We start from the raw sequence: 27,258 nt of genomic DNA on the forward strand, positions 1-27,258 counted from the left end.
GTGCCCGCGCGCCGGGCCCGGTGCAGAAAGTGGGCACGCGCGCGCTCCTCCGCTTCCCTTTCACACGCTCACGCAGGTGCCGGGCCGCTCCGCTCCCCGCCGCCGGGATCTCAGCGCGTCTGCGGGAGGAGCTGGGGCCCGCCGCGGCGACGGGGATAGAGCAGCCGCAGCCGCAGCCGCAGCCGCGCCGCCCCGACCCACGTGAGGAGCCGAGACGGGCCATAAGCAGCAGAAGCCAGGCGCCTCCTGCAGCTGCTGGCACCGGGAGCTACGGCCGGCAGGAGGAGCCCCTCTGCCCCCGGGGCTATTGCTGCTCCAGTGCTCGCTGCCTGCGCCCGGGGCTGCAGTGCTACCCCCCTTCTCTCTCGCCGTGTGAGACTCCCCCTTCCCTCCCCCCGCCCCGCCCCTGCGCCCTTCGGTGGGCAGCTGCCCTGGTTATCTTGGGGGGGCTGGGGGCGCTGCAGCCCCCGCCCTATGCACGGGAGCCCTGCGGGGTGGATGTGCGGAGGAGGAGTCGCCGAGCCAGCCCAGCCTTGGCTTGCGGGGGATGCCCAGCGGGGCAGCGATGACTTGAGGCTGCGCTTTGCTATGGATGGGATGACATGCTCCATGGTTGCTTTGGTGACGCTGGTGTTCTGGTGCCCGGGTCAGCCTGGGTGCATCGCCCGCCGCCCGGCCCTGCGAACGGGTCTCCCGGTGCTGCTGCCTCTGCTGCTGTCCGTGCCGGCCTTCCTGGGCTCCCCGATGGCAGGTAAGGAAACAAAAGGGAGCCGAGGCCCCATCCGTGGGCTCCTCTGCCTTGCACAGAGCAATGCTGTGGCAGGTTGCCCTGCCCAGGGTTGCAGGTATGGTCCCTATGGGGAGTGAGGTACTGAGGCTTCTTTGTCCTGAGGACTCATGGCAAAAATATGCCAGGACTCTAATTTGTTCTGTGCCATGTACCAAAGGCCTCTATGAGGTTGTGTTCTAGGCTATTTTGTGACTGATATTTCACTTAAAAAAAACAACACTACCTTATAGAATTATTGCAAGCGCTTTTGGGATACAGGTTTGTCCCCCTCTCCCAGAGATGACAGTGTTTATATTAAAGGTATAAGAGGGGACAGAAACAGTATCTAACTACACTTGAATATCGTCATTCCTGCTCTTCTGTACCAAAACCCTTCTGCTTTGTGTACTGAGAAGACTGAAAGCAAGTCATTGTAACAAATCTCTGCACAGGGAATTTAAAAATATTTTTTGGAGATTTAAAAAGAGAATGTGTGCCCCAAAAGTTTTTTTTGGAAAACATTTTTTTTTTTTAATTTTAAGGCATAATTTTTTAAAATGAGCAGACAGCCTTATATAAAGCAAGGTAGCTGAATGTCTGCCTATTAGCATAGAGTTAAGGATGTAATTCATGTGGAGTGGTGTCAATTTCCCCCCATCCTTCTAAATCTGTCTGGTAATCAGGTGTTTCGGTCTTCTATGATGTCATCTGAAAGCTGATGTGCTCTTGGAGTCCATGCAGCGAATATATTTCCCACAACTTGCATGCTTCTGGAGGGATTGTTGGACAGTCTATGCATGCATGGTGTGGTGTTTATTTTTTTTTTTCACACGAAAGATAACTTGGATATCCTGAATAGCATTGATATTTGGAAATGTCACAACATCAATCTGGAATAGCATTTGCAGGATTCTAGATATATTGTCTTCTGTGTGAAACCACAAAGTGATAAAATTAGAAAACCTTGCCTAGTATGCAACTATTTTAAAAGCAAAGAAAAAATGTAAACATAGCAGTGAGACAACAATTGTCTGAAACTGATTACTTTATATGGAAAGTTAATATTTTGTCAATGCTTAATTTGCCAAGGACTTGAGTTTTTAATCCATTTTTGGCTTTAGCGGTTTAAATGAAACTGTAATGTAGTTAAATTATATTACAAAGATGCGTCATACAAACAAACTCCTTATTGTATCACTTTTATCAGTAGAAACTTGTGCCTGCTTAAATCAAGAGATGACATTTCATAAAACAGACCCCTTGTGTTGATGTATATTTTTGTTGAAATCCAAGTTAAGATTTTTATTTAAACACCTTCTTAAGTGATAATGATAACATAATAAACAGTAAGACTTGCCTTAACCAACCACCCAATGGACCAGCCTAAGCTTGACGTCTAGGAAAGGCTGATTTTCTTTTCATTAAGGGTAAGCAAAATTGAAGTGGCAATGACTGATGTATTTGTAAGTGTTGGATATATTTAAAAAAACTTCTTTACAGATGGGACGGTTACCCATTTTTGGTGATTCTCTGTGCATTTATACAGTGTATATGTTCATTTTATTAATACTTTATCTTCATCTTTGATATTAGTTCTTATTGTGGTATTGCATGTTTAAGGTATGATCCAACTCCTTTTGCAGCTGGTGTGGGATTTTCCACTTATTTTAAACAGTTGGATTGGACTCCTATGAAGGTTAAAAACCTCCAGTGAATTTCAAAGATGCTGTATGTAGAATAGAGTTTAGGTATGATATCTTTAGGGAGGTGTCAAGGCTGTCTTTTTCTAGAGGATAGTAAAAATATTTTTAGCTCCTTATGACTAGACAGTAAGTGGACTGTGACTTTTTGGTTTTAATTAGCAGCCTTTAATTGCAATGTCTCAGGGCCTCTGGACATATTTGTGGTGCTGTTTTTATAATTAAACCAGTGTCTAGCCAGCGGAAGCTAATACTCAGAGGAAATATGGCTCATTCACTGTGATGATTTTAGTGTTAAAAGGGTTGGGGAGTATTCTAAGAACACTGCAATAACAAAAATAAAGTTAGTCTGAAGTGCTTTATATAAGACCAATACAGGAATCTGTCAGTGACGACTTATCCTTGTTCCCTATCCTGATCTTTGCTTTTGGTTTCACTAAAGAAAACAAGAGAGGTGGTCATATGCCCTATTAATAAGCAGTAAACCTTGAGTATTCTCTTAGGATTGCCTGACAGATAACACTGCTTCAGCATCTCTTATTGGCTACAAATTCTTCTAATTGTCAGTGGCATTCATTCTTTAATAGCTGAAGAGTCACTGAAGCAAATGTACCACATAAACTGTACAAGGAGCTTATTACAAGATAATGAAATAACTGTTCTTTACAGCAGTTTACTTCAACTGTAAGCATCAAAGTGTAGATTAATTTTTCTTAATTTACATTCTGAAAACCTCTGACTTTCAGGAAATAGTGTTATGGTAAATGCCCACCCAACCTTAACTCTGCCCTCTTTGAGCAATACCCTATAACGTGCATACTCTCTCTGCCTTTTCACTACAACACACAGATGCTACCTGCACCTGGCTTACGCTCAACCTGTTCCCCCTGACAGAATACCACACTTATAAAAATTAAACTGCCACTTCACACTTTTACAACCCCATCACAACTGCACATAGGATACCACTTAAACCAGTATCATTCTCTAGCTATCATTTAAACCACAAACTGCTTTCAAATCCCACCCAACTAATGACAATATCCATGGCAAGGAAATCCCAGGGCCCTTCTGTTGACCCAGAGTGTACAATTCTGTGTTGACATGATGCAGACTGAAACCTCAAAATACACATGCACCTCTTTTCTTTGATTCCCACACTTTGGGGTCCGCAGACCCAGATCTCTTCATATCACAGTCATAATTTGGCAATCTTCCTCAAATTAATCCCCAGATTTCCTCATATCACAAATGCACTTCCACCAACCTTCCCCAGCTATTACTTCCACCATTCAGTTCAGCTACATTTAACACCCTGAATGCAGCTGGGGGTACGTCTACACTAAGGGATTATTCCGATTTTACATAAACCGGTTTTGTAAAACAGATTGTATAAAGTCGAGTGCACGCGGCCACACTAAGCACATTAATTCGGTGGTGTGCGTCCATGGTCCGAGGCTAGCGTCGATTTCCGGAGCATTGCACTGTGGGTAGCTATTCCGTAGCTATCCCATAGTTCCCACAGTCTCCCCCACCCCTTGGAATTTTGGGTTGAGAGCCAAGTGCCTGATGGGGCAAAAATCATTGTCGCGAGTGGTTCTGAGTAAATGTTGTCAGTCATTCCTTCCTCCGGGAAAGCAACGGCAGACAATCATTTCATGCCCTTTTTCCCTGGATTGCCCTGGCAGATGCCATAGCACGGCAACCATGGAGCCTGTTCAGCTTTTTTTTTTTTTTTTTACTGTCACCGTGTGTCTACTTGATGCTGCTGACAGAGGCGATACTGCAGCGCTACACAGCACCATTCACTTGCTTTTGCATGATAGCAGAGACGGTTATCAGTCGTTCTGTACCGTCTGCTGCCATTGTAAATTGGCAATGAGATGACGGTTATCTGTCGTTCTGTACTGTCTGCTGCTATCATGAGTGCCCCTGAGGTCAGCCGGGGGCGCAAAGGCAAAAATGGGAATGACTCCCCGAGTCAATCCCTCCTTTATGGTATCTAAAAATGGAGTCAGTCCTGCCTAGAATATGGGACAAGTGTACTAGAGAACCAGTGTATCAGAGAGCACAGCTGCTCCATGTCAGATCCTGCAGAAATGACGAGCTGCATGCCATTCACGGGGGTTGCCCCTGCAACAACCCCACCCATTGCTTCCCTCCTCCCCCAACCTTCCTGGGCTACTGTGGCAGTGTCCCCCCCATTTGTGTCATGAAATTATAAAGAATGCAGGAATAAGAAACACTGACTTGTTAGTGAGATAAAATGAGGGAGAGGCAGCCTCCCGCTGCTATGACAGTCCAGGCAGAACATTAAGCGGTGCGGGGGAGAGGAGCCCAGCATCCCGCTGCTATGATAGTCCAGGCAGTACAGAATCTTTTCTTTACACATGAAAGGGAGGGGGCTGATGGAGCTCAGCCCTCAGTTGCTATGATGAGGACGGTTACCAGCTGTTCTGTACCATCTACTGGGAATGACCAGGAATCATTCCTATTTTTACCCAGGCGCCCCTGGCCAGCCTCACCTGAGACCAGCCAGGAGCACTCATGGGCTGATGGTGACGACGGATAGCAGTCATATTGTACCATCTGCCACCAGGGAGGGGAGGGGAGAGGATGCTGCTCTTCACTGCTGCAGCATCGCGTCTACCACCAGCATTCAGTAGACATAGGGTGACATTGAAGAAAGTGAAGAAATGATTTCTTTCCCTTTTCTTTCACGTGGTTGGGGGGGGGGAGTAAATTGACGAGCTATACCCTGAACTACGCTGGACAATGTGTTTGACCTACAGGCACTGGGAGCTCAGCCAAGAATGCAAATAGTTTTCGGAGACTGCTGTGGACTGTGGGATAGCTGGAGTCCTCAGTACCCCCTCCCTCCCTCCGTGAGCGTCCATTTGATTCTTTGGCTTTCCGTTACACTTGTCACGAAGCACTGTGTAGCCTGGAGATTTTTTTCAAACGCTTTGGCATTTCGTCTTCTGTAACGGAGCTCTGATAGAACAGATTTGTCTCCCCATACAGCGATCAGATCCAGTATCTCCTGTACGGTCCATGCTGGAGCTCTTTTTGGATTTGGGACTGCATTGCCACCAATGCTGATCAGAGCTCCACGCTGGGCAAACAGGAAATGTAATTCAAAAGTTCGTGGGGCTTTTCCTGTTTACCTGGCCACTGCATCCGAGTTCAGATTGCTTTCCAGAGCGCTCACAGTGATGCACTGTGGGATACTGCCCGGAGGCCAATACCGTCGATTTGCGGCCACGCTAACCCTAATCTGATACGCTAATACCGATTTTAGCGCTACTCCTCTCGTTGGGGAGGAGTACAGAAACCGATTTAAAGAGCCCTTTATATCAATATAAAGGGCCTCGTAGTGTGGACGGGTGCGCCGTTAAATAGGTTTAACGCTGCTAAAATCGGTTTAAACGTGTAGTGTAGACCAGGCCTGGAGTGCATGCAGGTAATTCCCAGTGGCTATTGCCAGCTCCAGGGGACAGAGTTAATGTGGTTATGTGTACCATAACTCTTCATTTCCAGGTTTTCAGAAGTTTGAGTTTTGCTGAATCAATGTTCTGGAGGGCACGAGCTATCAGTAAGAACCCTTAATTCTGTGTTTTAGTGAGGGTTTTTTGCCATTTAATTATTACAAAAGTTAGAGATTAACTTTTCTCCATGAAGTGGGGAGAAGTCCTAAGGGGTCCTGTGCACTCAGGTAGCAGATTAGCAAAGAAGGAAACTTAGACCGAAACTTTAGTCATCTGTATTTCAGACTTCATTTTCTCTGGAGGCTCCAATATATTTGAGGTGCTAAACAGCAGAAATTGGGACACTTGAATGAAACGTGTTTGAATGCTCACTTTGATTAAAAAAAAAAAAAGGGAGCGAGAGAGAGAAATGAGGGGTCAAGAGGGTCCAAGTTAAGTTTAAAGCTGTCTGGTGCCTATTAACGTACACATGAAAATAATATAAACATGTGCAGGTCATCTCATAGAAGGGCATATTTTAGAAATAATGACACTTTCTATTGCTCATGCTCAGTATGCTGCAATTTTCAAATGCTTCGAGCTTTTTAGAAATCAGACTTTCATGGATGGTGCTCTTGATTGAGGACTGCTTGCTTGCTGAATTAAAAAGGTAAGCTGTTGAGGGGGTGTGTGTTTTGTAGCAGAAAAAGGAGTGGTCCCCCCCCCCCCACAGAAAAGCCTGAAGATAGTTGAGCATTTCAAAACAAACATTTTTTGTATTTTGTAGAACAGCAGACTTAACTTACAGTATAGTAAGTTCTGATCTTACAGTTTAGCACGATGACGTTTTTGGCCTCTATTTACTGGGATGTAAATGTTTCCAAGGAGAATGGGGTGGTTGAAACACTCTCCTTTTGTGTTTCTGACTATGGCTTAAACTTCGATTGTAAATTAAATGAGTTTCATGTGTGCAGCTTCCCATGGGCAGCACTCTAAATCACACAACCATCGCACATGGTTTGGCACAACTTGGCAGTGTCTGGAGACCAAAATTGAGCATTTATTGAGGAGGTCCGTATAGGCTTGAAATAAGAATATTGGTGGGGCAAAAAGGGAAGCTTGTATGTCAGCTGCCCCGTGCTCATACTCATTTTAAATCTGGAATTAATGTTGCATCAGGGAAGCTCATGTTATAGCTGGGATAGAAGTCATGTTGCACAAGAAGATGTAAAAATCCTGATCCATGTCAGAAGTCTGGTTTGAAGATGTTTTCAATTAAAAGCTGACAGTGACCTTATATCCTGTCCTTATGCTGAAAGATGAAACAGATTTGGGCTGCCAGCCATGGACTTCCAATTCTGCAAAGACGTAATATCTTCCATTCTTAAAGAACAAAAAAAAAAGTTTCCTTTGTCTTTCCAGCATGCATGTGCTTTTTATAGTAACACAGTAAAAACTTATTTAAAGGCATATAAACTTAATTGCATTTCTATCAGAAAATGTTTTACCTAAGATGATTATAACTGAAAGAGGCTAGAGAATATTGTGTTTGAAGTTGTCACTGGTCGTAGAGAGGTAATATTCAGTCCTAGGTCATGGGCAATGTGGCTTTTGGGGTGAGGGAGGTGGAGAGTGGAGAAACTCATATGGAGTGAAAGAAGGAAAACATACGAGGATTTCTTTTTAAAACGGCAGTTGTTCAAAGTCTTCTGTGAGTTTGGACTAAATCCTGGTGAAACTCGATTAGTGGACAAAGGGCAGGTGAAAGAAAATCAGAGGTGCCTGTTAAACACAGTTTCTCACACAATCATCAACCACCACAAAAGTGGTGTACATATATTTTAAAATGTTTTTAGCAACCCTATAGTTGTGAACTACTACATTTGTCTGATGGGAGGAAATAAAATTAAGGTAAGGAGCTTCACCTACTAGCTTTTAAGAGATTATAAATGGCTAAAAAATCCAAGAGTTTTGAAGGAACTCCAATGTGAAATTGCTGAACTATTAACTGTGGTATGTAACCTATCTTTTAAATCAGCTACAGTACGTGATGACTGGATGATACTTAATGTGACAACAATTTTTAAAAAAGTCTCCAAAGGTGATCCCGGTAACTACAGGCTGGTGAGCCTAACTTCAGTATAAGGTTGCCAGGTGTCTGGTTTTTGACTAGAATGCTTGGTCGAAAAGGGACCCTGGTGGCTCTGGTCAGCACTGGTGACTGGGCTGTTAAAAGTCCGGTTGGTGGCGCAGCGGGGATAAGGCAAGCTCCTTGCCTGTCGTGGCTCCGTGCGGCTCCCAGAAGCAGTGGCATGTCCTAGGCATAGGGGCAGCCAGGGGGCTTCACGCCCTGCCCCCGCCCCAAGCATCAACGCTGCAGTTCCCATTGCCTGGGAACTGCAGCCAGTGGGAACTGCAGGGGCGGCACCTGTGGATGAGACAACATGCAGAGCTGCCTGGCTGTGCATCCCTGCAGGAGCTAGAGGAGGGACATGCTGCTTCCGGGAGCTGCCTGAGGTAAGTGCTGCCCGGATCCTGCACCCCTGATCCCCCTCCCATGCCCCAACCCCCTTCTCCAGCCCTTATCCCCCTCCCGCCCTCTGAATCCCACAGCTCCAGCCCAGAGCACCCTCCTACACCCTATATCCCCAATCTCCTCATACGCACCCTACCCCAGAGCCCTCATCCCTAGCTGGAGAACTCTCACATCCCCTGCACCCAACCCCCCTGCCACAGCCCCAAACCCTGGTCTCAGCCCTGATCCCCCTTCTGCCCTCCTACACCCCAAACCCCTCATTGCCAGCCTCACCCCAGAGCCTGCACCCCCAGCTGGAGCCCTCCCACACACCAACCCCCTTCCTCAGCCCAGGGCCCCCCTCCCATACTCTGAACCTCTTGGCTTCACTCCCTGGCATGGAGCCCCCTCCTGCAGCCCAAACCCCTCATCCCTGGCCCCACCCCAGAGCCTGCACCCCCAATTGGACCCATCACCCCCTCCTGTACCCCAGCCCCCTTAGCCAGCTGGTGAAAATGAGTGAGGGTGGGGAGAGTGAGCAGTGGGGTGGGATGGAGTGAGAAGGAGTGGGACCTCAGCGAAGGGGTGGGGTAGAGGGCAGGGCAAGGGTGTTTTGGTTTTGTGCGAGTAGAAAGTTGGCAACCCTACTTCAGTACCAGGGCAAATTGGTTGAAACTACAGTAAAGAACAGAATTATCAGACACGGAAATGAACGTGAATTGTTGGGGAAGAGTCAGCATGGTTTTTGTAAAGGGAAATCACACCTCACAGTTTTACTGGAATTCTTTGAAGGGAGTCCACAAGCATGTGGACATACGTGTACTTAGATTTTCAGAAAACCTTTGACAGGATCCCTCACCAAAGGTTCTTAAGCAAAGTAAGCTGTCATGGGATAAGAGGGAAGGTCCTCTCTTGGATTGGTAACGTTAAAAGATAGGAAACAAAGGGTAGGAATTGGCCTAAAATTCTTGTGCGTGGTGCCAACCAGGATTTAGATCCTGCCCTCTCATATGGTGGTATAATTCCAGGTTGCCCTAGGTGGAGACCTTTCTTGGGCTTTAGAGGAGCACAAAATGTTATGTGGTGAGGGAGAAGACGATGTACCGGGGAGGCATGGGGATAGTGGAAGGGATACTTCTGATAAACTCTGCTATGTGGGGAGTGTATTAAAAATGTTCTTATGAGATTAGGAAGAGCAAACACCACTTTTGGAAGGCTGAACAATATTTGGTCAAACAGGTCTCCATACCAAACAAAAGGTCAGGTTATTCCATGTGATTGTACTGAGCATGCTACTATATGGAGAAGAGACCTGGCCAGTGACCAGGGCTCTGGAGCTGCTCTGCGTTCCAGCTCTGGGCTCTGCTGCAAAGCCCTGCCAGTGACAATGGCTAACAAAGAGGTTGGAGGCTTTCCATCATAGATGGCTGAGGATGACATGGAAAGACAAAATAACAAATGGGAGAGTCAGGAACTGACAGAATTGGACTTTTTAGAAAATATGATCCAAGTAAGGCGGCTCAGGTCGCTGAGACATGTACACCAAATAGAAGATGGGAGCCATGTTAAGCAAGCATTATGGGAGAAAAGTGAAAATGAGACAGGCCGAGGAAGAACTTCCAGAAGATCGTGACAGATGATATTGAATGTGTTGTCATCAGCTGGGAAGAACTACTAGAACTAGTGAGTGACCATAATCAGTGGAGGAACTGGACTGATCAATGCATCGGCTGCACAGGCAGAACTAAGGTCTAAGGTAAGGTGTGGGGTGGGAAACCTTCCAGTCAGAGCCATGATTAAAGGAAGAGACACCTACACTTTTCTGAATAATTAAGATATTACCTCAGATTTCTCAGTCCTAGTAAACATCAAGGTAGCTTTGGTGGAGCCTCTGTGACCTGGCATCTCCTACAACAGTAGGTTTGGCAACATCTGAATCAGCCCAGAAAACTTAAAGAATAAACATAGTTTTAAAACTTTTTTTTTAAAAGGTGTAAGGGTGGAATCCTGGTTTTATCGAAGTCAATGGCAAAACCCTCATGACTTTAATGGGGCTATGCAAGAGAGTTTATAGTCCATGTTCACCATCCTCTACCTTCTACTGAAAACATTGGAAAGTTTATTAAAATAAACTTTAGAATAGAAATATCAGTTCAGATTTTAGCACTTATTGATGGTAGTTGTTTCTGGCAAAGGAATATCCAGTACCAGTAAATCCAATGAGGCTGGGTGTGTCTCAGAGTAATAAGTTCATGTATTTTATTTTGTGTGCATTGTGTGATTCATAGTTCCTGTTCACAAGTTTTATTTTGGGAAAGAAACATTTTTGTGATAAGCATGCAGGGATTTTTTTTTAGCATTATTTATATGCAAGTAGAGCAAACGAAACAGTAGTTACCAGATTTTTCATAAAGTGTTTGTTTTCAGTGATTGTTTTAGGTTCAGTGGTAATTCTAGTTTGCCTAGTGTAACCCCCTCTTGTAATGATGTAAGCTCAAATAGTGTTACTTGATAGAAAACAGACTATTCATGTAACTTGCATCATTTTTCTTTTTTAAAAACAAACTCTTCGCACAGTATTCCTTATTGATTTATATTCTGGATAACATATTTTAAGTAAAACTCAGGTCTCTGTATAGCTGGCTCTTAAAAGCAAACAAAGTGGTTACTTCAAACAAGTAAATACTAGAGTTTTGTGTGTGTGCATATTACAGAATGTATTGTTTTCTGACTTAAAAAATGCATGGTATTGGATTTAAAGTTGATATTTTAAGCTCAGTCTCCCTCAAATCAGCGCTTCACACTTTTATTTCTCTGGAGAGTGTGGAATATTAAAATATCTCTACATGTGTGCATATTCAGACATAGGGGAAGATCTAACAAACACAACCTCCACAAACATTGTTTCTCAGCTGTCAGTCTGTGACCTATAATGTAGGAGTAAATTTCTGCTTTGTGTTTCCTCTCCATCTATTTTCTTCCTTTCTATCTTGTGCGTTTTTTTAACGTTTTCATCTCTCTTCCTTCTTTTGTGTGTCTCCTCTGCTCCCCTTTCCTTTCCTTTCTTACATGCTGTTCTCCCCTCTGTCAATCTTCAGCTGCTACACTGGAGTGAAACTGACAGGAGCCTGGTCAATTTCATGCTTCGTCTTCCTGGATCACAGAAAAGCTATGTACACAGGAGGATCGGATTCCAGTTTTGTCAGTTTTACACAATTCACAGCTTTTCCAGGCCTTACATAATAAGAATGAAACTGTCTAGCCTCGGGTCAGTTTCTTTGGGAATACTGTGGTCCCACAGGGGAATTTTTAAAAAGGAGAGGAAGAGCAAATGCAGGATATCTGCAGTCCTTTGCCAAACTTAAACTTTTCCCCTTCTCATCATTAACTGCAAGTTAGTTTAAGGAAAAACTACATATAAATTTGTCTAAATAACCTTTGCTATTGGTAAATTTTATATGAGCAAAACTTATACTGACACTGTATGAAATGACAGTTCTGTGACATCTGATTAACTAAATTGGGTTGTAAAGTAGCCTGTATCAGGTAGTATGAAATGATATTTTGAGTAGTTTTCTGTGACATCTAAAAGATGTTGCCATCCAAACTACGTTTTTTTTGGCACTAAATGGAAATTGAAAGCACTCAGTAACATGTTTGACCTACAGTATCTGGTTGACTGGTTGAAAAATACATTTGTCAGTACTGGGGATGAAATTTTCTCTAGTGAGCAGAGCGCCTAAGCCATCAACTTCTGCAAAATGTAAGATTTCATTTAAAAAGAACTACCACCACCAAACTTTTGGTAACCTTCTATGACACTGAAATAAACCTAAATGTGAAGTTGGTCTATAAAGCTGCTTGTACTTTTGCCATCAGCCAAAGAGTGAAACTGACAATGCTGTCATCTGTTTCATTGTTGTGATTCCAAACCCAGTGGGCACCAACTAAAACTCCAGTGCATTATCAAGCATCTACAACCTATCCTGAAGGATGATCCATCACTCTCACAGATCTTGGGAGACAGGCCAGTCCTTGCTTACAGACAGCCCCCCAACCTGAAGCAAATACTCACCAGCAACCACAGACCACACAACAAAAACCTGTCCTTGCAACAAAGCCCGTTGCCAACTCTGTCCACATATCTATTCAGGGGACACCATCATAGCGCCTAATCACATCAGCCACAACATCAGAGGCTCGTTCACCTGCACATCTACCAATGTGATATATGCCATCATGTGCCAGCAAAGTCCCTCTGCCATGTACATTGGCCAAACTAGATAGTCTGTATGTAAAAGAATAAATGGACACAAATCAGACGTCAAGAATTATAACATTCAAAAACCAGTTGGAGAACACTTCAGTCTCCCTGGCCACTCGATTACAGACCTAAAAGTTGCAATATTACAACAAAAAAACTTCAAAAACAGACTCCAGTGAGAGACTGCTGAATTGGAATTAATTTGCAAACTGAACACCATTAAATTAGGCTTGAATAAAGACTGGGAGTGGATGGGTTATTACACAAAATAAAACTATTTCCCCATGTTTATTTCCCCCCCTCCGTTCCTCACAACTTCTTGTCAACTGCTGCAAATGGACCATTCTGATTACCACTACAAACAGTTTTTTTTTCCCCCTCTTTTGCTGGTAATAGCTCACCTTAACTGATCACTCTCGTTAGAGTGTGTATGGTAACACCCATTGTTTCATGATGTGTGTATATATATAAAAATCTTCCTACTGTATCTTCCACTGTATGCATCTGACGAAGTGAGCTGTAGCCCATGAAAGCTTATGCTCGAAAAAATTTGTTCGTCTCTAAGATGCCACAAAGTACTCCTGTTGTTTTTGCGGATACAGACTAACACGGCTGCTACTCTGAAACCTGACAAATTAGAAACTGCTGAGGTGAATTAACCTGTGATTAGGAAAGCAGAACGGAAGCAGGCAATGGGCTTACTCACCGTGGAGAAAATGTAGGTTTTTCTCAGATTTGATTCCTGTCTGTATGGCTGCCTACAGTAAAGAGTACTATTTTAGTAGGGGGGAAAAGGTGAACAGCTATGTCTCTGTTCATAGAAGGCACAGATCTGTGAAATAAGCAGGTACTATTCTTATGCAGTAACTTCTTGGAGTAGAATGGCACTTACCTCACAGGAGTGCTGGGAATTAGATAAATCTTCTTACCCTATTACTTTAGCTTCGGAAGAATCAGATGGGGAGAGGTAGTCTCCAAAAAAGAGAGAGAGAAACTGCAGAGAGCATGCCAGAAATCCTGAGCTGTGGTAGGTTATGAGACAGTGCACTGTGAACAGTTCCAATTATTATAAGTTGATACAATACTAAGATGCAAAAATAATTCAACAGGTAAGACTTCCCATTTTGTTTGTTCACTCTAATATGACTCTAATTAGACCTCAAATTTGAGAAGCAAAGCCACCCACTCTGAGAAGTAATTCAGTCTCTGGGCTCAGGCCATAGTTTTCTCTTTAAACAAAGATTGTCAAACAGTAATGAATTATGATATGAATATGATGTTGTGTTTATATATATATGGCATTGTTCTACCAAAATCATACTACAGTTGAGTCTTGTTTAAAACTACATAGTAAACTGGGGGAAAATATTCCACTACAGTTCATAGCATCTATCAAGGTGGAACAGTCTCCTTTGTGACTGCTCTAATTATGATTGGACTATCACATGAGTCTAAGACATGTGCTAGTAACATTACCAATTCTAAAGCAACTCTGGGAGTCAGTACAAAAAAAGTGAAGACAATGTCAGTATTGCCAGATTCAGCAGTAGAATACTTACAAGGAAAGAAGAGACCTTGCCAAAACAGGCTTTCACTGAAATGCATGGTCCATCTGTCATGTTTCTTTACTCTGGTTTAAATGAGTCAGGCCACTGCTTTGTGTTTTGGATCATTAACTGATTATTGAGGATTTGTACTGTCATTAACCATATAAACAGGAAAATCTCCAGCAAGTGTGCGCTTCAGTATATAACCTTAGTCATATGTTCCCTTCAAGTTTGGGGTTTTATCCACACCGATATGAGATTAATTAATATCTGTTTTATTAGATATTGAGTTGAAGGTTAATTATTTGTTTGTTACTTTTCTCTCTGGGCTGCTGTTTAGTCATGCAGAGGTGCTAACATAGGGGTTTCGGTGAGGTACTATGATAAGTGATCATGCAAAGATCTTGCCTCACACTGACTTTTTACTCTAATTATGGATGGTTTATGTAAAGCACTTTTGGAGCTGACTGGTCAGGCTTTTAATGCTCTTGTTTCTGTCATTTTAAATGCAGAATCTCTTGTGTTCAAAAAAATAGTGGCTCGACTTTTATTTAAATACAGCACCGTATAAATCTAAACTTGCCGATATACAGAAAATCTGCAAGTTTGGGAAAGCAGCAGTTTTTGGTAGATTTTTTTTATCGTGTATATTTTTTGGCGATCTTATCAGTGTCACTACTGGCAAGAGTAAATTGGTCTCTGTTGTTCATATCTTACTATTAATGTTTTTTCTGAAATCCCTTAAATTTCAAATAATTGTCTAGACATATGTGGAGTGTTACTTAATTTTTATCAGGTATGAATCATGTAAAGGGTTTGAAACCCAACTCCATTAGCCTGAAAATTTATGGAAGTCAGCCATGGGTGGGAGGCAAATATATAGATCATGGTAGCAAGGTCTTGTCTGAGAGGAAAGGGTATAATCAGCTGGCATGCTTGAGGTGGTTGTGACGAGTCCCCCTCCCTGGGTGCAGCCTGGAACTGGGTACCACTGAGCCCTCTGACACACCAGCCTGGTTTTCCTCTCTCACTGTGCTGCTGTGACAAACTGCAGACGGCTCCTGGTCCTATACTTCCCCCAGCATTCACACAGGCAGGGACACATCCAGCTGCAGTTACTGAATGAACCACCAGTAGAGAGGCTACAGCCAAAATACCCCCAGTTCTCCCATCCCAGGACCTCAGAGCTGTACCTCTCTACTCGGGTCAAAAACCTGACGAGTATGAATCATTACCGAGTTTGCCCCCTGCCCCCTGATATGGAGAGGAATATGCACAACAAATTTGTGTTAACTAAGCTGAGATTTTCCCAAACACACTACTCAAATACACATGGGTTAAGATAAAGCATAAAACAAGTTTAACTACAGAAAGATGGATTTTAAGTGATAGTAAACAGATCAAAGCAGATTACCTAGTAAATAAACAAAAACGTAAATTAAGCCTAATATACTAGGTAGAATGGTAGAATACCAGAATTGGAAGGGACCTGAGGAGATCATTTAGTCCAACCCCCTGCTTAGAGCAGGATCAGTCTCCAGTTAAATCATCCAATATATTTTTGCCCCATATCCCTAAATGACCCCCCGCAAGGATTGACTTTACAACCCTGAGTTTAGCAGGGCAATGCTCAAACCACTGAGCTAGATAGGATCTGAATTAGCAATATCTCACCCTGACTGACTGATACAAGCAGGCTTACAGATTCTTGAGGTACAAGCTTCATCTGCTTCGCAGCCTGGGTCCCCCTCCCCTGTTCCAAGTCCTTTGTTTTCCAGAGGTTCTTTCAGGTATTGAGTTTTTGGGGAGTGAAGACAAAGCATGATGTCACTCCCCAACTTATATAGTTTCTCCCTATGGTGGGAACCCTTTGTTCCAAGCTAAGTTCCCAGCCTAGTTTGTAGAAAAATACAGGTACCAAAATGGAGTTCACTGTCACATGGTCTGGTCACATGCCCTTGCATGACTTGCTGAGTCATAGCAGCCATTATTCATAGGCTGGCTGAAGCGCTCTCAGATGAGGACAAACCTATTCCATGGTGGTCCATTGTCTTTGCTGATGGGCCATTAGCACGGTCTAGCTCAGGGGCAGGCAAACTGTTTGGCCTGAGGGTTTCGGAAATTGTATGGAGGGCCGGTTAGGGGAGGGGGTCGTGCCCCAGCCCCCACCCCCTATCTGCTCCCCTCCCCTGGGACACCTGCCCCCTCTCATCCCCCCTGTTCCCTGACGGCCCCCCAGGACTCCAGCCCCATCCACGCTCCACTCCCTGTCCCCTGACTGCCCCCCAGAACCTCCGCCTCTGCCTTCCCCTCCCAACCCCCCTTCTCATTCCTGATCACCACCCCGAACTCCCCTGCCCTCTATCCAACCCCATGCTCCCTGCCCCCTTACTGTGCTGCCTGGAGCACTGGTGGCTGGCGGCACTACAGCTGTGCTGCTCGGCTGGAGCCAGCCATGCCATCGCCACTGCACAGCACAGAGACCAGATCAGACTGGGCTCTGCAGCTGTGCTGCTCCAGAAGCTCGCAGCCCACCGCCCAGAGCATTGCGCCGTCAGCAGTGCGAGCTGAGGCTGCAGGGGAGGGGGAACAGCAGGGAAGGGGCTGGGAGCTAGCCTCCCGGGCCAGGAGCTCAAGGTCTGGTCGGGAGGGTCCCGCAGGCCATAGTTTGCCCAGCTCTGATCTAGCTTCTTCATTGTTGTACCTGAAAGGCTAGTTGTGGGTGTTTCCAACTTTAACATCTTTCAGTAACACATACATAGCAAAACTTTATAACTTCACATACAATTATAGCACCTACAATCCAATGAGATATTAATGATTAGCAGATCAAAACTTTTAGAATGATACATCACCAGGCATACTTTGTACAACCCATATCATAATTATATGACAGTGGTGAATATGGGGGTGCCAGGGTGTTGCTTTGTGGCACAGAGTGTCACAGTGATAAGACTTCTTTCTTGCTATTGGTGCTTCCTGAGAAGCAAGGGACAGGAATGAATTACAAACAGCTGTTATGGCTGGTCTAGGTATACTTGGGCTGCAAGGGACCTCAAAAGATCACCTAATCTAGCCCCCTGCACTGAGGCAGGACCAACACTTCTGTGATTCTGTGAACCTGAAGTAGTACCAGGCCAGGTGTTCTCAACCTGTTTCTCTCTGAGGCCTCCTTCGGCATGCTATAAAAACTCCAGGGGCCAGTATTGGGGAGGCCTTCAGGGCACGGGCCTTGGGCATAGGCGTAGTTTGATTTCTATTTGGCGGGGCAGGGCTCAAGCCACCTCTGCATTGTGAGGTCCAGGGAGAGAGTGCCACCTTCACCCCTTGGCTCACCTCAACAGGCCACCCAGCCTGTGTGGGTTGGGGGCCGGGTGCAACCCAAAACTATAACTCAAACTTGGGGGGCGTAGCTCAGAAAGTTTGAAAACAGCGTAGGATACAGGGAGGGGGTAGCTCAGGGTGCAGGGATGGGGGTGGCTAGGGACTGTGTGTAGGCATAGGGATAGTTCAGGGTGCAGGCAGGGGTTGCTCGTGGTTGTGTGCAGGCAGGGGGTAGCTCAGAGTGTAGGGAGAGGGATATTCGGTGCTGTGTGCTGGTAGGACTCCCCTGTGGTCCCTGTTCCCGGTGGGATCTGCCAGCCATGGAGCCGGGTCTCCCCACCAAGTGGCTCTTACCTGCTGCCTCTGTGGGAGCAATTGGGGCTGGGAGCTGAGGACCAGTTTCCACCTGGAGCACCAGTAGGAGCGGAAGGAATGCTGCCTGCTCCATAGCACCAGCCAGAGCAGCAGCTGCCTCGCACTGCGTGGCTCCGGCTTTCTGCCTCTGACCTGGTCCGGGGTTGGAGAGAAGAGATGGGGAGGGGACTCGGGTGTGTGTGTGGAGATGCTCTCAGGACTGTTATGATCTTGTGGTGCAGTTTGGGGGAGGATAGTGCCCTCCATCATGGGCAACTCTGCTGATGGGCTCAGGGCTTCTGCCCTACAGCGAGCATCAGGGCTCCGACATTCAGCCCCGCACCTCCTGGTTTCAGCCCTGCAGGGGGCCAAGGAACCCTGGTTATGAACCCTGTACCAGATGACAGCATTGTCTTGATAACTGGCAGGCAGATGCCTTTGATGAAGGTTGGGGTCAGTGCCAGGGCTGGCTTCTTGAAGTGTTTGCTCCTTCCTAATAGCATCTCTTCCCTCCTGAATTAAGTCTGAGCCATGTATGTTTTATCTAGGTGCTGGTCTTTCAGGTAGAGTGATATCTATAATTACTGCATTTGGTTATGACATTTAAGGCTAAATGTTGTCATATTGGTGGGATTTGAGCTTGAGGCATCTCATGACTGCTTGTAGAAGCTTAATTTACAAGGGATGTGAATGATACCTGGTTAAATGCATGGATCTAACTCCTATTTACAATACATTTCAGTTCATTATATTAATACTCCAACAAAACAATGTACTACTTGAGTGTTTAAAATCATGCAGACTTAAATGTTTTGCTTTAGCGCACCTTACAAAGTATGCAAGAATTTTGTTCTCCATAGGTGTAAAGACGGAGTGAATTTAGAAAAAAATCTGTTTTCTTATTATTTTTATATGTATCTCTTCTGTCATTTCTTAGAATTACAAACGTAATTTGACTGAGGAACAAAACAAGATACTTTTTTATCAACTTGGATTAGAACTGATTAAATCAGGAGGAAAAAATATCAACCTTAAAATACTAGACTGGCTTAACGTACTAGAAAGTTAGAGGACCACGGTTTTAATCTTGGCATTGTAGCTGGATAAAGAATTGCAAGCATATTTAGTGGTGAGTATTGAGATTTTAACTGTATAATAGCTAGACAAAGGAGTTGTTTTGTAAAATTGCTTCTTGTGAAAGGACAGAAATGGTGATTAATTTACATGAGTTGATAGAGCAAAACTATTTGTGATGATCAGCACTAAAAATCAGTAATGTTTGAGGCTTCAGTATTGGGGTATTTAAATATTAATCTGTTAAATAGTAATTTTTGATAAAAGCCAAATTTTAAAAAAGCAAGCCATGAAATGATTTGCTTGATAAACTTTTTTGAAACAAAATTTTTTGTTGAAAAATGATCTTGTTAAAATAACATGCGTCCGACGAAGTGGATATTCACCCACGAAAGCTCATGCTCCAATACGTCTGTTAGTCTATAAGGTGCCACAGGACACTCTGCTGCTTTTACAGATCCAGACTAACAGGGCTATCCCTCTGATAATTAAAATAACAATTTGTCAAGAAAAACTAACATTATCAAAACTTCTTGTTTTTAATGGAAAAATTGTGACATTTATCGCAATTGTTATAAAAGCTATCAAGGGACTTTTTTTTTTTCCTCTCATTTACTAGAATCTAAGTTTTTATGGAGGAAAAAGCTTGGATTATAAAAAAAAAAAGGCAAAAAACCAAACAGGTTCTGCTTTGAATTCTGAAAAGTGAAAACAACTTCAAATTATTTCATAAAACTGAATTTTCTACCAGTTCTGGAAACCAGCTATTTAATACTTGATGTAAACTATTTTTAATCCTAAAATGATATTAATAGTAGCTTTGAGATATGTAAATGTCCTAGAATACTTTCTTTTGTAAATAAAAATCAATGCAATGAAGCAAACTACATTTTTTTGATAATTTAGCAATACTATGTATGTTCTTGTACTAGTTTTAGTATTTCATAGGTATTTAGTATCTCATATTTTGCGATATACTCTCTGCAGCTTTTGCCATATTAGATGATGCAATAACTTTTTTGTCATAGAATATTTCAATTCACATAGTATATTGCAGGGTACAGTTCGGGGAATTGAAGTGTGCTTCTGAAATTCAAGATGTACTAAATGTGTCACAGATGTTGTTTTGCCTGGCCTTGCAAGTGAGACTTGAACTGACTTTCTCAGCTGCAGGGACATCACTGGGAGTTGGTTACAGTGTGTTTTTATGGGAGCCAAATCATTGAAAGAATACTCTAACAAGGCGCATGCTGTGATTAAGCGTTCACTTTAGATTTAAAAAAAACCAACCCAAACCCTAATTAGACTCAATTAAAAAATTGTATCTCAGTGTAGCCACTAGTACAGCATGCCTGCTCTTTATTTATTCACTAATATGCATAAACAAAGAAGCCAAACATCAGGTTACGTAACTTCTGGATGGTTATCAATAATAGTTACTTGTTAGGAAGCACCAATTAAAAAAAATCAATCATTTGATCCATAGTTGTCTGAAGTTTCCCAAACTGAAATACATGAACTGGGTAAGATACAGCTATCTCCCTGACTCTTATAAAAAAAAATAATAAATATGTTAATATATAGCAGCCTATGGAACTCCTGCCTGGAGGCTGTAGGAAAATGATGACCCAGAATCTAATAATAATGCTCTTTTTGGAACAACCGCTATGCTTCTCTTGAAATAAATGGCAAAACCTCCACTGACTCAAATGGAAGCAGGATTGAGCCCTCTGTCTCTCCTTTTGGCTTGGGAGATTACATATAAATAAAGAGTTTTAGTGATGGAGAATGGTGGTCTGTGTGCTGGCTGGCTTGGAGATAACTTGTGGAAAAATAAATCAAGATAGTAGTTGTTTCTCTATCTCTGCAAAAAGCCACCATGTGGAGTATGACAACTGGAAGAGTAACATCCAGTCTAATAAATCAAGCTTTTGGTTGACATCTCACACTCTTGTAATGTAGTTTTGAGACCTCTGGCTGTGTAGATTTCTGTGGGTGGGAGGGGAAGGCATTATCACTTGCATAAAGGCAGCCTGTCTGAAAGGCAGTTAGGTCTAGTTTAAAACATGAATTTCTGCAGTGGTGAAAACTTTCTAATCAATCAATGTAGTCTGGTATGAATATTAATATATTAGAGATTTAATCCTAACATGTTTCATAAATTTCCGTGCCATGTTTGCCATTTACCAGAACCATTTATGTTCTAAACCTGAGATGAGCTGGGAGGGAACAAATCTCTCAGTAGTTCTGTTAACTCTATTCTGAAATATAATATTTTGATTCTCTGTATTTTGTCAAGTGAAATAATGATGGCACCATCACAAGAAGAGAATCATACTAACATTGTTCTTTCTGTGGTTACATCAACTAAACTACACGTCCATTTTCTTCACGGCTGCAGTTTTCCAGGAGGTGCAGGGATGACTGTGAAAAAACCTGATGGATAGGTAGAGAAGGCCCGCATTAGTGGCAGAGCAAAGTGGATTGTGAATAAGAAGTGAGAGGTCACATAGCAATGAGAAGACCTGAGAAAGACTTGAAGGTGAAGACAAACTTGAATCTGAGCCTGTGGAACAATTCAAAGAGGGGAGGGAGGGATGGCCTATTTCTGGGGCCTTGAATGACCAGCGTTCCACCCCTGACACCAGGTGCAAGTTTTGTCCCAGCATCCCCAGGTTTAAAACAAATAAAAGGACGTTCTTCTTCACACAGCACACAGTCAACTTGTGGAACTCCTTGCCTGAGGAGGTTGTGAAGGCTAGGACTATAAGAGCGTTTAAAAGAGAACTGGATAAATTCATGGAGGTTAAGTCCATTAATGGCTTATTAGCCAGGATGGGTAAGGAATGGTGTCTCTAGCCTCTGTTTGTTTGTCAGAGGGTGGGGATGGATGGCAAGAGAGAGATCACTTGATCATTACCTGTTAGGTTCAATCCCTCTGAGGCACCTGGCATTGTCCACTGTCAGTAGTCAGGATACTGGGCTAGATGGACCTTTGATCTGACCCTGTACGGCTATTCTTATGTTCTTATGTTATGTTCTCATAAGTTGACATTATCTTGGGCAGTTTTACTCTCCATTTTCAATGCTCCAGCTGACAATTCAGCAAACACAAATGGTAGGGAATACCTGTACAGGTGGTTAAATGTAGATGAGATCCTGAATGAAACTAACTGATTCACTGAATTATGAAGAGATCCGTGAGTATTTTCTAAGGTGCTCACAACATATAGGATGCCTTTATGGTTTAATCATGTGAGTCTTCCTTGCTGCTGACATATGACCAACGAGTTGTATTTGCTAACTTTTACTCTCATGGAAAGTGAGGATTTCTCACCAAACATCATTTACAAAAATGATGGATTAGGCAAAATCCTAGGTTTTGGAGACCTAATCACGTAAAACCATAGTGAATTAGGAATGGAATTGAACATCTACAACAGTTTGAATGAAGGCACTGCTGTGTTCCAGTTAGTGCTCTTGACTTGTCCAACTAAATTGTGTTTTGAATAATTAAGTTTCTGACCATTGTCCTTCTGCACAAATAAGTTTTGCTGGTACCCAGACAAAGATTTTTAGTACAATGACCCAAGAGCCTATTTTTCTACCAACCTGGAAGCATATGGGGAGCACTCTTTTCTTTGTGATTCTATTCCTTAGATTTGCAAGATAAGGAGATGGCTTACACTGGGTGTTTTTGCTAAAGGCACCAGTCAATTAAAGTGTATATATTTAGTCGCCTATCTACTGATGTTGTTGTTGTTGTTGTAATATTTAGTTTCTTGATTATCTTGTAATTAAAGTTAGAATGACACAGTTTCATTTTTATTTTTTTAAGAAAGCTGTGACATTTTATAACAAGGCAATAAAATTACAGGTAGAACAGCATGCTCTGAAATAGTTACGTAGTAGACTAACTTCGAGTTCACCTTGCTATAATAGCGAATGTTGACGCTTCGCTAGAAGTCTCTCAAGGGAAGCTTCTAAGTAAATAACTACAAAAACTACTGGGTTGTTTTGTGCCAAAGTCTGCTTGACTACTATGAAGAATGGTCATTTTTATTGAACAGCTGCAGTGTTTATGAGCAGTGCAGGATTTCAGTCCTTCAGCGTTTTGCTATCCTGGTGTTCTAGGATCAGATCAGTTCAACATAAGTAGTCTTGGAGGAAAATATCTCTGTGAAAGCACAATTTTATTTCAGTCTCGATGGAAATTAAAGCAATTGGCTGATGGGGACTGAATGAAAATAATCTTAGCTAAACTAGATGTTATCTTTCAGATTTGGCAGTTATTGTTTTTTAAGTGCCAGACCATAGTTCAAGTGCTAAACCGTCTTTTACATGGTGTTGAACTGCTAAGTCAGAACCTGAGAGCGTACACTTGGAGATTTTGTATCTCAACTAACTACTGCAACTGCAAATTTGCTCAACTGAACAAAATTTTTTGCACAGTAGAAATTTTATAACTTTTAAGATTTTATCAGTTGCGTAAAAACTTTAATTTGATTCATCGAGCTTTTAAAGGTAAAGACAAGTATTTACAAAGGTATTTTTAAAAAATATTTATTTTGTTTAGGTGTGTACTGAAAATTTATAACACTTTTTTAAAAAAGCATTATTTGGCTGATCCTCTCCGTAGCTAAGTGGCAGGGTCCTTCTGCTAGCAGCTGTTGGAAACAGTAATTTAATAGTAATTTAAAAGTAATCAGTAAACCAGCTTACGGGACATGTGAGTAGCTTTTCAGGCAGAGGGAAATGTGTCTGGGACAGAAGCCTCTGCAGGGAAACCCTTGGATCAGCAGAGAGCGCTCAGGCTGAAGTTCACATTTTTGTTTTGAGTTATCAGTAAAGCCAAACCCCAGGAAGGGTGTAAGTTTGCACTAAACCTAGTGTGTGCAGATGTTTATTAAGTGTTACGCCAAGAAATTTGCCATTTTGCTCCTTGAAAAATGGCTGCTTTGATTTGGGAGTGGAGGGGGGAAGTGGTATTCGGCCTTAGTTGCTACTTCAGCTTTGTTTAGGACTAGCAGCCATGTACAGGATCCAAGTGTGGCTTAGTGGATTTTGAACAAGTTCATGGAACAAACTGTTGATTTTTTCAGCAATCTGGAGTCAATTGCACCACTATATTATGTCTGGCTGAAAGGCATTGTTTTTATTCCCTGCACTACATGGAAAAAGTAAGGAAGCCATCACATTTAAGTTTCTTGTTCCCAGTGGGGTGAGTGGCATATTAAGGGATTTAGAAAGCAGCTGAAAACTTAAAAGAAAAAATTAATTGAATCTTATTAAGGTAACACTAAGGCCATGTCGACACTCCTGCCTATGTCAGCAAAACTTACGCTGCTCAAGGGTGTGAATATTCCACCCTCCGAGTGACATAAGTTACACCAACATAAGAGCTAGTGTACACAATGCTATGTTGGTGGGAGAACTTCTCCCACCGACACAGCTTATGCAACTAGTGGGGTGTTTTTTTGTATGCCAACGGGAGAAGTCTCTCCTGTCAGCATATAGCATCTTCAGTACACACAGTGCAGTGGCAGAGCTTTAGCACTGTAAGTGTACACAGGGCCTAATTTCAGACGCAGTCTCTCTATTCCTGAAAATAGTATGTTCTTTAATTGTTTTTTGTGTTGCTCACTCATAATATAAATATATGTATTACAAAATTTGTGAATTGCACAGAAATAAATAGCTCAGTGCATTTTTCTCATACTATTCTTAAGCTGAATATCTCTTGGAAATTGTTGGTGTCCTAGTGTGTGACATTGAAGACAAGGGAGAGGATAAGGCATCCATCAATTAGAACCATGTTTTGAGACCTATGAATGCAAAATCCCACAGAATGAAAAGCTGTCTACTGAAAACTCATTAATTTTAGACATATCCTGACTTCACAGCTTTAAATGAAACTCATAGCATGGTCTGCTTAATATTCCCCATCTCCCTCTCTGCCCTGCTAACCCAGTGCTATTGATCACCTTTTTCTAAAATTGTTGGATATTGGAGTGGGATCATTTCTCTGAAGATAATTTTTGAACATTTTCTGCAGTTGCCAAGTGGAACCCTAGATGTAGGAAAATGTTTAACTATGGCTTGTACAATACGTACATAACCTACAAAAACTCACTAAGTGAAGGTGTAGATCGATAGTTTAAACTTTTTTTTATGGAAAGTGTCTTGAAGGAGTTAAGTCATGATTCTATGCATATTACAGGATTTTGTTTCATTTTTGTAACAATATTGCAACATATTGTAGCATAAATTTTGTGCTATACAGGAATGTCTTATGGCATTGCTGGCTTATTAATGCATAGGGTGAAATAAGATGTGGCAAAAGCTGTGAGGAGATTAGTTTATCATTTTTAAAAGTGCTAATGTTATTTTATCTGAAATTGCTTAATTCTCTGAGAAAGCCAGAAGGCTTGTTGATTAAGGGGGTGAACAGACTTCTTGACTTCAACACCGCTCTTATTTAGGGCTTGGCTACACTGGAAAGTTGCAGCGCTGGTGGTGGGTTTACAGTGCTGCAACTTAGTAACTGTCCACACCTGCAAGGCACATCCAGCGCTGCAACTCCCTGGCTGCAGCGCTGGCTGTACACCTGGTCTGCTTGGGGTGTAACGATTGCAGCGCTGGTGATGCAGCGCTGCTCATCAAGTGTGGCCACCAAAAGCGCTTTTATTGGCCTCCAGGGTATTAAGAGGTATCCCAGAATTCCTATCCACAACAAACTGGAAGAATGGCTGAACTCCGAGCTCCCCGGAGCAACTTATCTAAAAAACAAACACAGCTGCTCTTTGCTCCAGCGAGCAACAAGCGGAGGCAGGGGAATTGCTTTGGAATGTTCACAGCTGTTTGCTTGAGGAGAGAGGGGAGTCCATGTTGAGTAGCTGCTTATGTGGTCTGATGGCTATTTAGGAGTGCATAATTTGCATTTAGTGAATAAGAGAGGGGTGCGGGAAGGGGTCAAAACTTTTAAAATGATTGAAGGTAGGTGCTGTGTATCTTCTAGTCCTTAGAACTTGCAAGGCAGGGAACTGAGAACAGTGTCAGCTCCAAAAATCCACTCTCTCTGACAGGGAGCGTGGGGGAGACACACTCCACCCCACCCCCCTCTTTTGAAAAGCACATTGCAGCCACTTGAACGCTGGGATAGCTGCCCATAATGCACCACTCCCAACAGCGCTGCAAATGCTGCAAATGTGGCCATACTGCAGCGCTTTCCCTACACAGCTGTACGAAGACACAGCTGTACAGTGCTGGGAGTTACAGCTAAGTGTAGCCATACCCCCAGTGGTCCCTTTCTTCTGTTATTATTCACTAGCAGAAAGGCAGTAAGAGTAGTAGCAATCCCATCCCTTCTGCCTCCACCACCCTGTCCAGATTCCCCAGAGAAGGAACCTGTAATTTCCTTTTGACACACACAAAACATCTCTACCAAAGTCACCAAGACTTACAGTAGGCTGATAAGCCATGCAGCTGGCTCACAGAAGGCTTGTATTTTAGTCAGAGCTCTTAAATTATGTCTGACCACGTGATTTGTGGGTTGATACTGCCTAGTGAGCTAAAAATGGGGATCTGTTGTCTTTTTTTAGAGGGACATTTCAAACTGGAAAGCTATCTCTTGCTGTGTTTAATTGACTGACTTCTTTCAGTGTTGTCTAACAGTGGATCTCCCTAAATAGGCCATATTCCCTTCCTCTTGATTTCCCAAACTTCACTCATAGTGTTGAGATGTGACACTACCTGAGAGTTCAAGACTGTAATTGTTAGAGTCAAGGAGCAACTGTATCAAGATGAAAAGAGCTACTTTTGAAATAAATGTCTGAATAGCAAAGGGGACATGTATTTTTTGGAAATATAGTTAATGTTTCACATTATTTTTCCTGCAAGGTGCTAGTTTTCTAAACATTTGCCCTCTGAAAATCAGGCCCATTTAAGTTGTTCCAAGTTGTGATTTTGGGTGCCCTAGTCACTTTTGAAAAGTTCACGTCTTGGTCTTGTGTTGTGATAGAATTCACAGGAACTATCATTTTGGCTGCTGGTGTACAGACTTCTGAAAAATTTGGGCAACCTTCTTTTGTATCATTGCAATATTCATTCAAAGCATGTAACAAATGGAAAGTTTTCACTTGAAATCAATGGCTCTTTTGAGTAAGGAACCCATTCATGGCCACAGCTGACTGTGTGAGACATGCTTTATTTCATGATTTGTATGCTGCACATAGAATCTTATGA

The 27,258-nt window shown here is 42.9% G+C and overlaps 1 protein-coding gene across 4 annotated transcripts in view; it reads left to right on the forward strand.

The window, feature by feature from the left end:
* Positions 1 to 215: 215 nt before the first annotated feature.
* Positions 216 to 27,258, forward strand: part of KIAA1549 (KIAA1549 ortholog) — a 227,224-nt gene continuing 200,181 nt past the window's right edge. For all 4 annotated transcript variants that reach the window (XM_050945445.1, XM_050945451.1, XM_050945459.1 and 1 more), the window contains exon 1: positions 216 to 751. In XM_050945445.1, coding sequence (XP_050801402.1) covers positions 475 to 751 — 277 coding nt within the window. In that variant the 5' untranslated portion in view covers positions 216 to 474. The remainder of the gene's footprint in view (positions 752 to 27,258) is intronic.

The sequence above is a fragment of the Gopherus flavomarginatus genome, chromosome 1 (assembly GCF_025201925.1).
Source record: "Gopherus flavomarginatus isolate rGopFla2 chromosome 1, rGopFla2.mat.asm, whole genome shotgun sequence".
NCBI lineage: Eukaryota > Metazoa > Chordata > Testudines > Testudinidae > Gopherus > Gopherus flavomarginatus.